General features: G+C 37.1%; 1 protein-coding gene across 1 annotated transcript in view; it reads left to right on the top strand.

The window, feature by feature from the left end:
* Window positions 1-4002: 4002 nt before the first annotated feature.
* Window positions 4003-15629, top strand: part of LOC106950489 (collagen alpha-1(XIV) chain-like) — a gene marked incomplete at its 5' end in the record, with an annotated part of 82809 nt that continues 71182 nt past the window's right edge. The window contains 4 exons of the mRNA XM_015037387.1: window positions 4003-4132; window positions 10343-10465; window positions 11025-11174; window positions 14267-14383. Coding sequence (XP_014892873.1) covers window positions 4003-4132; window positions 10343-10465; window positions 11025-11174; window positions 14267-14383 — 520 coding nt within the window. The remainder of the gene's footprint in view (window positions 4133-10342; window positions 10466-11024; window positions 11175-14266; window positions 14384-15629) is intronic.

The raw sequence follows: 15629 nt of genomic DNA on the forward strand, positions 1-15629 counted from the left end.
ATTGATTGATTGATTGATTGATTGATTGATTGATAAAAACTAAAAAGAAATCAAATCCTGCTTGAATAACTAAAGCAACATGATGTAGGATTTGTGAATGTCCCAAGGGAAGGCAGCTAGGCTCATGGATGCAAAATAAAATGGTTTCAATAACAACTTGAGAAAAAAAACAGAGTTGAGCACTAAATGAGTAAATCCAAATGGTGGTAACAAGCCAAGCCAAACACAAACAGCAAAACAAGCATGAATCTAGGAGAAAAACACAAAAATGCCGAAAGCCAGTGTGACTGAGAAGTAGAGAATCCTTCCTCTTACGCTATAGCCTTAATACCTGAGTGTTCTGCCATGTATTTTGTCCTAGCTTTATATCGAAGTGTGCACTTCATTTCATGGTAACTATTGTCCAGTATCTGGACAGCCTATCATATTTTAATGAGTCTGAACTGGCAGTTGAGTATTTGTTAGTGTTGATTTGTGGCATCGCCCCAGCAGAGGATGCCGTACCATGGTGGTCCGCTCCGGACTCAGGTCCCACAGCAGCTTTTCATCCTGACAATAAAGAGCTGCCAGCTGTTCACACCAGCAGCTTGGTAAATGAGATCTCTTATCAAAGTGCGAGCAGCTGGGAGCTCCATTTGGCAGTCCGGTCAGGTTATGAATCGCCAAGTGCTGCACTCAACACCCACAGTCTAAAGAGCTTGGGAAAACAACTGCACAGCTTCCTACAAGTGTTCCCTTTGAGGGAGCCACAAGCCACCGAACAAAACCAGGGAAAACGGAGCAATGACGCAATACTACATGAAATGCTTTTCTAAATGTTCAAATTATGAAACCATCAAGAGACCATGTTCACTTCAATTGCTTGTTTTTTTCTGAAACTTCCCCCTCTAAGCCCCTCAAAAGATGCAGTTTTGACTCAACTTATGAAATTCCTAAAAAAATTATAATAATAATAATTACAAGTTTTTAGTTCATTAAAATATGAAGTCAGCTTGGCTTCAGGTGTTGTTTACCTTTTGCCAACCACCTTTATTTCTCCAGTGTAGGGGTCCTTGGTGTGACAATCGTTGCTGCCAACTGCATTCCATTAGTTTGTTTTGCTGCCTTTTCTCTGCACCCATATTACCCTTGAATTTCTGATCTGTGCAGACTACCTCTTCCACACCCTTACCTAAACAATTCAAACAACCTTCAAAACAAATGTATTTTCTTGACAAACAACCGTAGATTACATTAAGATAGTATACATGGTGCTACGCTTCAGTCTGTTTGTCTTGGTTGTACAATCATAAAGAAAACGTCTCAAGATCATGGTAGTCGGTGTAAATTTACCCTACAAAAACTAAATATCAACATTCCTTGAGTTTTTTTTTTATACTGGCAAATTCTTCAATTTATTAAGCCTATAAAATACATAAAACATGCATTTTTATAATTTTAAAGAAAAGATTTTTGCATGCAACAGCTTCACACCAGCAGTACAGACTTATTCAGGCATCAATATGTCAAAGGATGCTGTCCGTATTTTGTTGACTATGAGGGAATGTGTTTCATCCACTGCCACCCGAAACCACAAACCTCACATCCTCAACAAATCCAAATTTAAATCCTGGTTTTGTCTCTGTCACTGTTTAACCAGATGTCAGTGTGTGCAGGGTAACCGTGGGGTAACTAAACTCTGCAGCCATCTGTTCACAGGCAGCTGTGATGTTTAAGTCACTGAAGTTGCTCTGCCACTGAATTCAGTGTTCAATAAACAAAGGCTTTCAGGCATCAAATGCACTTCTGTATGTATAAACAGAATTCTGGCTATTTTCACTTTGCAAGTAAATGGAAAATCTAAAGGTATACTGGTTATTTAGTCAAACATTGATTGAGTGAAACAGTGTGGCCAGATTTAGCAGATATTTGGAAATGCTCAGCTTTATACTGAACACATTAAAATCCCTTTTGGTCATTTTTACATTTATTTATTTTATTTTCTTCCCTGAAGGAATTCTTTAAGATCTCCACCTCCTTGAACTTATTATTCTTCTACTTTCTTCGTAGAAGAAACTGAACTAATCTGTCTAAAATTTCACATAGTCATTTTTCATAAATGGAGATCTCTCAGAAGGATTGGCATTCTGTGACCCTCGTACAGTTCGACAAAAATTTGATTGATTTTTCGAGCAATATGCCTAAAAGTCTGGGTTTTCATTTGCCAACAAATATTCTACCACCTAACATGAACAAAGTCACAGCGTTGTTGAAAGCTGGAGCTGGTAACTTTAAACTTTATGAATTAGAAAGTGCTTTTCCTCTCAGGGTTTGAGTTTTTGGAGTCATTGTTGAATCCCCTTCACATATTTACAGTTTCACTTATGTGCTCATTTTAATTACAACTTTTACTCTTTATACTCTACAAGGTCTTCCTCAATTGTTTTAATCTGGCATGAAAACACGGCAGGTACATCGTATTTTAAATTAAATTCCACACATTTGGTTTATTTGAGATTTTTGCACTTATTTGAAGAATTAAATTTTTATTTATTTGTAATTTTGTGGCACCAAAATGAGGTTTGTATGAAAAGTTGATTTATTTCTGGCAGTTCAGCTCCTTGACAGTTTGGAGGCTTGCTACCTTTTTCATCAGACCGAGCCGAAATTGAATCCTCAAGGCTCTCAGTGTTTGTCTGAATTCTTTAGAGATGGAGAAAAAAAAGTTTGTAGATGGAGTAAGGCCAGACTGTGCATGCCCTGAATGCAAACTGGCAGACTCAGGTAGGGTGAGACAAAGACTTCTAATGGCCAGAGCAGACAGAGGAATCTAAAAGTGAGTCACAGCTACATACAGGTATTTTTTATTTTTTTATTTTGGTGTAGAGATTAATTTCTCCTTGGATTTTTCTCTTGCCAAACAACAAATGCAGTGATTGCAGAGAAAGTTAGTTCTACCAAGTACTGACTGTTTGGGGCTTATTAGAAACACACAAGATTTTTAAGATTTTTATTCATATAAAATGTTTAAAAATTTAGTTTTTTTTTTGCTCCTAATTCACAATTGCACACTACAACTCCATGTGTTACTCTATCACAAAAAAATATACATTGAAGCTTTTGGTTTTTACATCACTGTAATTTTTTTATAGGTTTTTGGTTTATACATTTAAAGGCAACGAGCTGATGTTGTGGGCCAGTTTTACAAATTGTTATTTGTAATATGAAAACAGGACATTTCTCAATTTGGTTTTTCCAATTGAGAAACACATTTCAAATAGAAAATTAATTTGATGTTACATCTTGAGTCGCTGATTCAAAGATGGACAGTAAATAATAACTACCATTGGAAAAGTTTAATTGAAGACCAAAATATGTAATAGGAAACCAGGGAGCCATGAACAGAAGTTGATGGAGTAAATGAAAAAGAAAGAGGAGAACAAATAAAAGATGTCTGCTGGATAAAGAGGCAGATTATCTCATCTGCTGCACATGGAAAACGTTTCACCAGGATGAATAAGTCATTTGTAGATCTGCTTTAAGAAAAGGTCAGCTTCACTCAGGAGAGCAAACCTAGACACAATTAGCCTCTGCAGCCCCCAAAATCTAAAAGTAGCAACTCTCACAAGCTAACCTTGGGTTAAGATTGATTTTTTTTTTTTTGTACTTTGTAGTTAGTTGGTTGTCAGGATAGATTCATTTCCCTTGTTGTTCTTCCTAGAATATTTCTGTAACCTATTAAAACTCAGCATGTCAACTTTTTAAGTTGACCATGAAGATTTACAAAGCAGTCATTTCCTCAGATGCAGGTGACTGCATTACAGAGTGAAAGAACAAAAGAGTTAAAGTTTTGATTTGCTTTACATCAGCACATATTACAACCAGACTGTTTGCCTTGTATTCCTTTTTTGCATGGATGGACAAGTTTTTGAGCATGTGTGGAAAAATTACATGATTACATCTTTTCAAATTTGTAACAACAGATCAGACAGTAATATCTTTTTTTCCCCCCTCTGCTTTCAGAGGACGGTGCCCTCAGGTCAAACCAGCCTGGTTCTGCAGCCTCTCCTTTCAGACACACAGTACAAAGTCACCGTGATTCCTGTTTATAATGAGGGAGATGGCCCGGCATCCTCACAAATGGGTCGGACACGTAAGTCTCAAGTTATAATTTGCTATATTTTAATCAATCCTGTGTTTTGTTTTTGCGGGAAAAATACAACCACACTAATAATTATACCCGCCTTCCTCACATGCACTTTCAATGGTTACACCCTTGAACAATTGTGCAGTTTTGTTCTGGGTCAGCCTGACCACTCTAGCAGGCATGGTCTGAACTTGATTCCTGTGAAAAGCCTGTTAAAGACAGAAGTATACTCCCTTTACAGCTGCAGACCGAGAAAAAGGGTGAAGGCAGTGGAGCTTTTAGAGACTAAAAGGCAGAACATGGTTCATAGAAATATAAACAGAAATGAAGAATGAATACCTAAGGAGGATTTCAGTAACTAAAATAGCCTAACTCTGATTTATTTAAACATCCGGATATTTGGTCAAACCAAAAGAAACATTTTAATAAGTTTAATTAGAATTTTGTCCAGTGATGCATTCAGGCAGAAGAACATTAGACCCAATAGACGTTCCTTTGTTTGTTTGTTTTTAAAGCTATTACATTCTGATTTATTGTTGTATTATTGCTTTTTATATGCATGATATGTTTAACTTTGTTTTAATATGTGAATGGGCATCTCACATATTAAAATCACATATTAATCTTAAGATTCTTTATCATATTAGAATTTTAACTATAATCTATACAAAAGGAAGTGAACAAAACTCTCAGAATCACTTGAGATGGATGATAGCAGCTTTAATGTGGATAATGTTGCTAACATAAAACGATATGTTAGCAACAATATTTTATGTTAGCAGCGATATTATTTCTGATCATAATGTCGCTTGATATATCTTAAGCTTATAATCATACCTTATCTGCTCATCGCAGAGCCAACATTCCATTTACAGTGGTCAGTCAAAGGCCAATATTGTATTATTTTTTTCTCGTCTTTGGGGTTTTATTTGATAAAGTGAAATGACCAAACGTGCCTTGAAATTTAGTTTCCTTGTTCACATTAATGTTGATTCTTCATTTGCTGGTAGACAATCGAAACATTTCAGGCCTAATCTGGTTTCACTTCGGGTGCATGTTCAACACCTGCTGATGTCAAAAGTGAAGCTTTGTCTGATTGAAGATGCGTCAGCAGACGGTTTGAGAAGTCCTCGTGTTCAGACACATCCGGGCTTTGGAGGGACATGTTCAGTGGTGTGTGACGATTCAAACTGAGAAAAAATGAGAACTCTATATTAACCACAAGCCAGTTGTTTAAAATAAGCTTATCATATGCAAATAGGTACCTAACAAACTGATATTCTGCATCTGTTGTTATCAGAAGTTACTAACACATTCACACATGCAGAGACCCTGCCAGGAATAAGGTTGTTATATAATGCCCCTGTATTAATATAACCTTAACTAAGTGCATCTGGCTGAAACCGCAGCCTCTTGCAATGGCTTTTAGTAATCCCTCCCTGCAGTGCTTTAGAAATATGACTCAACCATAGCCAAGTTCAGTAAACTGTGGTGTTTTAACATGCTTTAGTTCATTATATCCTACGCATTTATTGAACTAAATGTTTAATATTTACTAATCTTGTAAACCTTCTGCCTTTTTGGAAGGTGTCCACATTTTACACATAGTTCATATGATGAGAGCAATGATGTATTGGGGGCATATTAGCAGAAGCTTGACTAAGAAGCTAATCATATTAACTGAAAAAACGGGAAATGGTTGCTGTAGCCCACTTTTCGAGTTTGAGTATCGGTGCCAGACACTTAAATGGGAAACTAAATTCTTAATGATTTGAGATGAATGTTCACATCGGAGTTGTCACTTGGACCAAGTTTTAGTCTTTTGGAAATGCAAGCAACATATTAGCAGAAACGAATAAGCAGTTGTTTTTGCTAGACAGAGCATTTTTCTTAAAGTCTAATTAAATTTAATTATTTCTGTTGTGAAGCCTGAATGCATGGAAAAACCATTTAGCACCATAGCTAATTTAAAAACTGTCACTTAAAAGTAAGAACAATGGGAGAACGTTTCAAATTTTGTCAAACTGTTTAAGTCTTATCAGCTCATTACTCCCGAAACAATTTGAAGTGACTACAGAAAGGTAGCAGCCAGTCTCTGTGGCTGAAATTTCTACATTAATTATTTTTCCTGTGGAGCTCAAGACAAAAATGCAAGATTTTTATTTATCCTTTTTAAATGCGACTTTCTGCTTTAAATGCTCAAGTGGGAGCTAATGATTTCGCTGTCAGCATGTGCATCACAGAGCAAACACTTGACTTTCAGCTAGAAAGTAACTCCAAATTCCGGTCATTTGTCTTTCCCCTCCATCCCATCGCTTCTCCCTGAGCGGCGCATTACACACATTAGCAGGCGTTAACGACGTTTTCCCGATTTTTAAATGACGGGTCTCCAACACTTGGTGATGATGAATGGTTCCTGTTAGCAAGTGAGGGATGAGATGATCCCCTGAGGAAAAATGGCAGAGAATGCAGAGAGGGGGGGTCCATTAGTTTTTTTTTTTTTTTTTTTTAGAGTGAAGACAGATGATGAGACAAGGGGAGCCGGTGTAATCTGGGATCTGAACCGGCGAGGGGTGGGGTTGACACGGAGGGAGGCATGACAGGGAATGTAGAGGAGGTGATTGGGTATTTAGAACCACACCGACGATAGATAATATGACAGCTGAGGCCGACTAATCTGAGCTTCTGATCCCCTGTGGGATGGGTTGATTAGCTGAAGAAGTTCTGAGGTTATTCAGCGAGCAGGACAAGTATTGCAGTCATGAAAGAACCGGAATAAACTGCATTCTGTAGAGTTTTCAGTAGTGATTAAAAAAATTGCAAACTGGTCAGAGATTCTCAGCCGTTTCACTGTTTTCCTTTGAGACAAATTCATTCTGTAAATGCTGCATTTGTGTTCAAGAAGTGAGATATGGCAATGGATTTTTTTTTTTTTTACAAAGACCATTTCTTGCTAAGAGTGAGCCTCCAGCTTGCACTTGTGCGTCTGAAATATCATCATCTTGTACATGTTTAAGTTGCTAGTTATGGAATATTTTCTCTATTTTTAAAGCTGTATCAACACTTTCTGAATCTGAGATTTCTCTGTTGTTCAAGAGTAAGCTAATTTCTTAAACTGACATTTCCCTCTGTTCTGGTGGTGTGACCTAGCACCAGAGAAGAAATGTTCTGCATAGGATTACCAGCATTGCTAAAATTAGATCTAATATGATATTAGGTTTAAGGAATAACAAGTAACATAGTTATGTCCTTATGTGATTTGTAACCGTTCAACAATGGATGAACGGTTACAAATCACCGTTCATGCATTGTTCTACACTTTCAAAAGTGTAGAAAATTATACGAAAATACTTAATTGCATCATCTTTCACCTCTGGAGTCAATAAAGCAGCTAAATTTGCAGATGTGCCTAATCAGATATGTTTAAAAGATGAAGGTCGAGTTATGAAAATTATCTAGTTTAACCTCCTGACTACCAGGAAAAAAAATATATTGTCCAATTAGCATTTTTTTAAAATCCCACAGTCTTTGTAAGGTAGTAAAAGGTTTTATGCACTTACTTTGTCTCTTCCCATATAATGTATTACTGATGAATGCCATTTTTATGAACTAGAAAAAGGTACGTACAAAAGTCCCACCCTTTCACATGCAGTATCATTGAAAAGCCCTAAATGTCCTCTCCAGATACCAAAAGGAATTAATTCAGTAGAATGCAGGGGGTGATGCAGGGGGTGGGAGATATTCAAGTTTAGAAATGTCCTCTACAGAGGACAAAAATGAACTACTGGTAGTCAGGAGGATAAAGAAGGAAAGTTGACATTTCAAGATTATTTTCTGTTCACACCAAATTCACACAAGACATTATGGGTTGGAGGAATTAACTGGTTTTGGTCTTATTTATATTCAGGTAACATTTGCAAGAAACGATGATATTTCTCATCCAACTTTGCAGAGTCATACAGCTCTTCTTTCTAAACTAACTAAAACTATGCCAGTTTTTTTTCCCTTGTTAAAGAGAAACATTTACCAGTTGGAGGAAATGTCACCTTAACATACGCAAATAAATGTCTGCATGCCCTTATTAAAGTGCCACATTCACATTAAAAGGATTTAACATAATGCCCTTTAATGTGGCATTATGTCTTGTTCAATTCTTCTGGAAAAAATATGCTAAGGGAAGGAAGTGGGTGTGCTTAATGGTAGGACTGGTTCACTTTATGTTTGAGGCTAAAGACCTTGATGCAGCCGTTCCAGGTTCGATTTCCTAACCCAGCCTTATTTCCTGAAAATAACAGATAAGAGAAAACGGCATTGGGCATTACCATAAAACACTATAACCACAGTGAAACATATGGTGCTAGCGTCATGACCTGGAGTTTCTCTTTCCAGATGAAATTGAGGTTGTTTTTAGGGTGGTTGCACTTATAATCAGGTCAAAATGGCAGCTAATTTTGATCCAAGATCTTCATAAAAATGAAGAGAGGCTTTATTTTTCACTATCAAAGTGAGTTTAGTGAGATGCCAAAAACAATAAAAGTTTACTTTTATTACAGAGTCCAAACTAAATGTGGTGCAAAATGTGTGGGCTCGCCTGTCAAGAGCCAGACGACCTCACAACTGAAATGAGTCTTGGGTAGACTGGATTGATTATGGACCAGTGAATACTACATGACTCAACAGGCGCCTCAATCAAGTATTACAAAAATAGCATTCATATGTATGAAAACTGGTTATTGCACATTTTTATTTCATGTAGTTTCTTGTCTTTATTCATTAGTTGTTTTATTTAAAGTTGTTGTTTGTATCAACCATCTGGTTGATGTTGGTCTGAAGTTGGTCTGGAACCAAGTAGGACTTTTTTTTTTTTTTTTTTCTGAAATGATAACCAGGATTCATAACACCTGAGATTGTCTGTATTAAGATTGTGAAGGTGAGGAAAATTTTGACTTTTTATGGTTTTAATTCTGTTTGCTATTAAATGTATATCAGCTTAGATTTGTAAAAATAATATGTATATCTTCATATATCTACTTAAGTTTGAAAAAAATTGAATCACCTGGGTTCAGATAAAGTAAAGCTACAAAGACAAAACCATTTATGAAACAAGCTTTATTTTGTAGCACAAGCTCAGAGCTATTTATGGACTTATTGTCAGCTCAAGTACAGTAAAACAACTGACCCATGCACAATTGCATCTTAGCCAAAGATGAATCTAAATGCTGAATTATCACCCAAACTTCTTTATAATGGTTGCTAAATCACGAGAAAAGCTTCTGTATCGAGAGAGTTTCATTAAACCTCCAGTTTCTCATTATCAGTGAGCACATCGTGGGAGGGATGGCACAGAGCAGAGGATGATGGGAACCTCCTCAGGTCCAGGAAGGGCAGCGGAGGATATATAACACATCAGAGGAGCAGGTTATAACATGAGGATTTAAACACATCAGTTCGCAGCAGAAACCATTGGGGTTGTTCGGTGCAGAAAGGTATGATTGGATTTTTAATGCCGAACAACAGCAGAGGGTGAGGAGGAAAGATGAGGCACAAGAGCTGGTGTAACTCAGAGATTTCCGTTTGTGATGGAACATGGTGAGGGTGTTTGGAGGTTTTCAGCTGTATCAATGTGAAACTGAGCAGCTGGAGGATTCACTCAGGGATTTCAATCCGTGAGGATCCATGTTTTATGGTAACCGAGGGGATCTTCTTCAAAATGAGCTGAAGTTACGAATGAATGTCAATGCACACATTCCCTACATATTAGCCTAAGAAAGGAATTAATTCATTTAAAAAAGAATCTACTTTGAGCTCTATACACTGTCCACTCTCTAGTTTTCATTCATATAACTCTGGTTTTAATTTGTTTTTGACATATTAAATTATAAAAGCATGAAAAGATGTGCGCTATGAAGTTTTTTTCTTTGTACTAAGTCTGAAAATAGCTCTAAGCTTTATCCAGCTTCTCTTTAATCGTGCTTCATTATCTGCTTTTCTTTTTTCTCTCTAATAACTTTGTATAAAATAAAAATATATAATTTTTTTTGGTGAATGGATTTGTAAAATGACTTGCTTTGTCTGAATTTTTCTCTCGATTTTAAACTTCAACATTCCTCCTTTTCTTTTTCTTTTTTTTTTTTGCAAAGAGCAGTGTAAATCAATACTTTTAAGATTTTGGTAAAAATAAATATATAAAAATTGCTTTTTTTTTCTCCTCCTCAGATCCTCTTTCAGCTCCTAGGAACCTGCGAGTGTCAGAAGAATGGTACAACCGCTTCAGGATCAGCTGGGATGTTCCTCCTTCGCCCACTATGGGCTACAGAGTCGTCTACCAGCCTCTTTCTGGTAATTTATGCACATGAAAAAAAACTAAACCTTTAGTAGTTTACCTTTAAATTGTGCTTCTTGGAAATCCTCACTTTTATTCAAAGAGAATATATTTTTTTATTAACCTAAATTTAGCTCTTAGAATGAGGATTCATGAACATTTGGTCCTCAAAGTCATTAAGACTTAATAGTTGAACTTTCTCTGTCATCAGCATTCTTTAGTGCTGGGTTTTCTTCATCGAGTGTGAAGGGAGAAATGAGTGAGCTAAGCAGATTTTTGGAGCATTAAGCTACTGACCTCAAGCATCTTCCCCTGCAGCTAATGCCTTAAGGCTACATTAGACACTATCAAGTGCAAGATGAGGCCAGATCATTAGAGGCTTGTTTCGGTTTTCAAATGAAGAAGTACATGTAGAATACAGAATGAGTTTCACACATTCTCCTTTATCCTGGAAACTCTATGCGAAGCCAAATAGTTTTAGAAGAAATGCAAAAACATGCTCCTTCCAGCCCTTTCATCTAACTGGCCATTTGTTGCTCCCTGACCTCCCATTTAATCGGCTCTGGCCCGTTGCAGCCCCTGGACAGGCGCTGGAGACTTTTGTTGGCGAGGATGTGAACACCATGCTGATCGTCAACCTCTTGAGTGGGACAGAGTACAGTGTCAAGGTCATCGCGTCCTACACCACAGGATCCAGCGAGGCTCTAACAGGAAAGGCCAAGACTTGTGAGTTCAGCTTCCTTCACTTTGATTTAACTCCACAGTTTCTCTCTTGTGCTTTTGGCTCAACGTCAAATTTCCTTTTGCACAGTGTTCTTAAACAAGAAGAGCTTATTGTGATTGTACACTTCATTTCTTTTCTTATGTTTGGAGTTAGTTTTGAAAACATTCTCCTTTGTTTAACTGCTTCTGATGAAATCATTGCAACAGCTCTCAAAAGTGTACACGCCCATGTTAGCATATCAGGTTTTTGTGATGACAAGATAAGACCCCGATAAATAATCTCAAAAGTTCTACAGCCTCAGTGTTAAAAAATATTATTTTGTAAAGGCACTGTACTATGTAAAATTGATGTTATTCCCTCATCAAAAGCATACTTGGAGTGTTGCTTTCATGCATATTTGAGCATACATTAAACCTTTCTGCTTTGCAAAATGCTGAGGATACAGAGCACCGCCTGTAGGGACGAAGCTCCTCCTCGGTAGCTGCAGTTTCCAAGTTTCCAAACTCCTTTCTCGCAGAGCACCACTCCCTGAAGCTTCCCTCACTCAGCTCCTTCAGACTAGTCAGCAGCCATTAGAAAACACCTGAAGGAACCGTAAATATGCTGAGCTTATTATACTTATACTCCTCAGTGCAGCGCTTGTAAAAGGGTTAATAGAGAAACAATGTTGGGACGACTTCCTGAAGGCAGTGTGTCAGAAAGCGCAAGAGTTTCTTAAAAAGACAGACACCCAATTTCAAGGTGTTGAACTACAAGGTTACATTTCTTTTAAGACATATCTGATATATTTTTATTACAACTGAAGGCAACACTGTTACCTGATTGTGCTACAAAATGTCACAATGTGGCTGGAAAACATAATACTGGCCCTTTAATTCAACAAGAAAACAGAGAAGAAATGGAAAATATAAAATCTTAAATCTGGTTTCATTAGTGTACATTAAGGTAAACTAAAACCTTAACCAAACACCTTTTGATTTGCAATATTTTTACTGTTCACTTCAACTGAACAAGATGTCTGTCAATCTATCAACTCAGTTTCTGATCAATCTGAGTGACTTTAATTGAATCAATTTTAGAAGATTTTTTTGTACAACAGAACTATAAACCTAATTAGCCAATGGTCATGAAATTTGGGTCATGAAATGAACTTTCCCTGCAGGGTTGCTGGGTAGTCCCTTAAAAAAAGGTGAGGAGCTCGGCCATCTGGTAGAGGCTCTGAGTTGAGCTGATCTAAACAATCACCTTTAGTTAATCATCAAAGCAGCTGAACATCGACATCCAGCAGCAGTTGTTAAATTAACTAGATACGATAGCTCAAAGTTATGATTGCTGATGTAAAGCCTTCCCAACACTCCTTGAGAGTCTGTCCTGAATTATTTAATCAGTTCCTCTCAACTAAAATAATTTGAGTTGAAACCTTCATGTTCCTCTCCCGCGTCATAATTAACCTCTTCTCAGCAGCCTGGTCCGTTCGTGTGCAGCTCCGTTTGAACCTCCGATGTCACCAGCTTGTGAAAGTCAAAGCCACTAACAGAAAGCATGCCCTTTCGTGGTGTCCTTGAGCCCGACAGTTAAACCCAACCCCATCATCCATTTTCATTACTCTGTTTGCAGGGCAAGTGTCAGCTAAAGGCAGAAGCATGTACCTTTTTAAATATAGCGCACATGCCTTGGTGGCGTTTTTCACTGACTGCATACCAATGAGCAGGCTCGCGGTGGTTAAATAAAGGACACATTTTGCAAGACAAAGGCGAGAGCAGAGGAGAGTAAACTGAAAAAGATGGAAAGATGGGTTTATATGACAAGAGGGAAGGCTGATTAGGCTGCAGATGTCCCAGAAGGGGAATACAGTGTCTGTGATATTGCTCAGCAGCATGTTAATGAAACCAGTGAGCCAGCAGAGATGAACGGACTGATGCGTCAATGTCACACAATCACAAGTATTGGAACTTTTGAGATGAAAAGTAGGGAGTTTTCTTTCTTCTTTTAAGACGTGTTATCTGTAAATTTTGATGTCCCTCCAGAATATTTGGAAAAATAAATTTGTGAACATTCACTTTTTGTGCAATTAAACTCATCAAGTCATTAAGAAGGAAAAATATAAACTTATTTATTGTAAAGACCCACCAGCAACTTAGTTTTTTTTTATATATATTTGGTTTCATAGACTTGGAAATGATCTGAAAACAATGTTTGCCAAAAAGCTGGAATTGCTCCTAAGTCTGATTGGAAAAATCCCAGGTCCTGAAAGAATTTTTACATCCTTGAACATCAATTCAATTCACTTAAAAAAGAATCTATTTATACCAGAAAGAAATTAAGTGTTGTGGATTGTGGTGTTGTAGCCAGGAATGCAAGGAGATGAAACTCATGAATTAAATACTTAATTAAAAATATTCTGTTTTTTTTTTTTGTTTTTTTTTTTTTTGGGGGGGGGGGGGGCAGGGGGGGTTATTCAGTGTAAAATAAAGCAAGCTTTTCAAGGCCATTACCAACTTATATAAACATGAATTGTAATGTCTCTCTTAGAACAAGTGATGCTTTCTAAAGTCAGATCTAAAAGCCGTTCCAGCCATTTGCATAAATAGACTGTGTGGGTTTGTTTAGGATTGTATGTAAAACCTACTCTTTTTTTTTTTTTTGGAAACTCAGTGCAGCTACATTTCTCCATATGTCTGCAAATAGCTTCATGAAAATGCAGTGTGGTGTTTTTTAAGCTAACCAGCTGTATGCTTTAGGTTCGTCATCTGGAATCATGATTGCATGTGGTTTCTCTGATGTGACTCTATGCGGCTTTGTGTGCCGCTATTATAGCAGCATGGAGAGAAGAATGCTCATGAATCTCCACCGACTATTTTTAGAGACCCAAAAAAGTTTTATGTTTCTGATCTATTTCTGTTTAAAATGTAGAATCATATATGTGAGCATTGCTAGAAAAGTCAGAGGCACTAACCAACACCTGCCGTAACTTACAGTTACTGTAATTGCTTTGGGGGGAATAAAGACTGAAGCAAATGAAAACTTGATGTTTTCTGCATGAAATCTGCATCTTTTTCTTAAAATTATTTTTATTTCTCTGCCTTTTCAACAGTGTATCTTGGAGTAACCAATTTGAGCACATATCAAGTGAGGATGTCTAGTGTTTGTGCTCAGTGGGTGCCTCACCAGCATGCCAGTACCTACAGACTGGTTATTCAATCTGTGACTGGTGAGTACCATTATGTCTACACTCTTAAAGCTGTGATTAAAAATCCACTCTGAAACAGAAGTGGCACAAAAGCAAAAAGACAAAGTCTAAAAAAAGGACAATAATAATAAGAATTTAGAGTTCACTGGATCTGCATAAATGTAGAAATGTAAATGTCAAATTTAGAAATAAAGAATAATTACATTTTTCATTTTTTGTTTAATTATCCAGGTTGCTATATGAAGAGATAAAGTATGCAAACGCGTGCACACAAGTTTTGTAACTACATCACTCTTGATTTCAGTATCAGGTTTTAAAAGAACTGTTGCAGTTCTACTAAACTGTGCCTTACCTCAGCTGCATCACACTGTATTTCCAGTAGTAATTCTCTTCATTATTCCATGCTGAGCTCCCACAACGAATTTCTGAGCTGGTTGCGAAGGAACTCATTCATACTCGCATGTTTTCATGAGGAGGAGTTCGAATTCCTAATTAGCCCAAGATCACAGAGGTTCCGTTGTGTTCCACTTGAGATGTGCTGACAGTCGTAAAGATTTAGCTGTACAATCAAACACTGAGCTTTTCTGTTGAAAAAAAAAGGGCTTTTGGATTACAGCTCTGGTGACATTTACATTTCCTGTGTGGAGTAAAGTGGAGCAAAAAAGACAAAGGGGTATTATGGGTGCTAAATGAGGAGGTGTTCTGGTTACGTGATTGACAGTAATTATGTCTTGTTGAGTCTGTTCTGGGAGGTGTGCTTTAAAGAAGAAAAGACAAAATGGAATTGGTGTTCTGAAGTTTTCTCTAAACATTTAGTAGCACCTGGAGTCAGTTTTCTTATTGAGAGAAAATTGTTTCCCTGAAACAATAAAACCAAACAACTCCTTCTGTCTGAAGCACCCTGTGGTGAGATGTGGGCGTTTTGGAAAGAAGTGAAACCTGCTTTAGAGAGTCCCTGCAGACACAAGTGTCTGTCGGAACTGATCTTCTGACTTACTTTTGAAATGCTTGAAATGTTTACTGCAGTGTCCCTTTTTGTATAATTAAGTGTTTTATGCAGATATAAACTGTTTTGTGTTTTTATAACATAATGAAGGAGAAATTTAGGCAGCCTGTCAGCTAAACTTGAAATATGCCAGAGTTTTGCTTTTGAATTTTCTCCCATTAGTTACATATTTACTCCCTCCTGTCACTGTCTTGCTATTGTGATCCATAGATGTTTGATACTTAAGTTTAATTTGTGTTTCCATTTTATTAATTTCTTAAT

This window comes from Poecilia latipinna, unplaced genomic scaffold, assembly GCF_001443285.1.
Source record: "Poecilia latipinna isolate Pla-1442-1.1 unplaced genomic scaffold, P_latipinna-1.0 Scaffold403, whole genome shotgun sequence".
Classification (NCBI taxonomy): domain Eukaryota; kingdom Metazoa; phylum Chordata; class Actinopteri; order Cyprinodontiformes; family Poeciliidae; genus Poecilia; species Poecilia latipinna.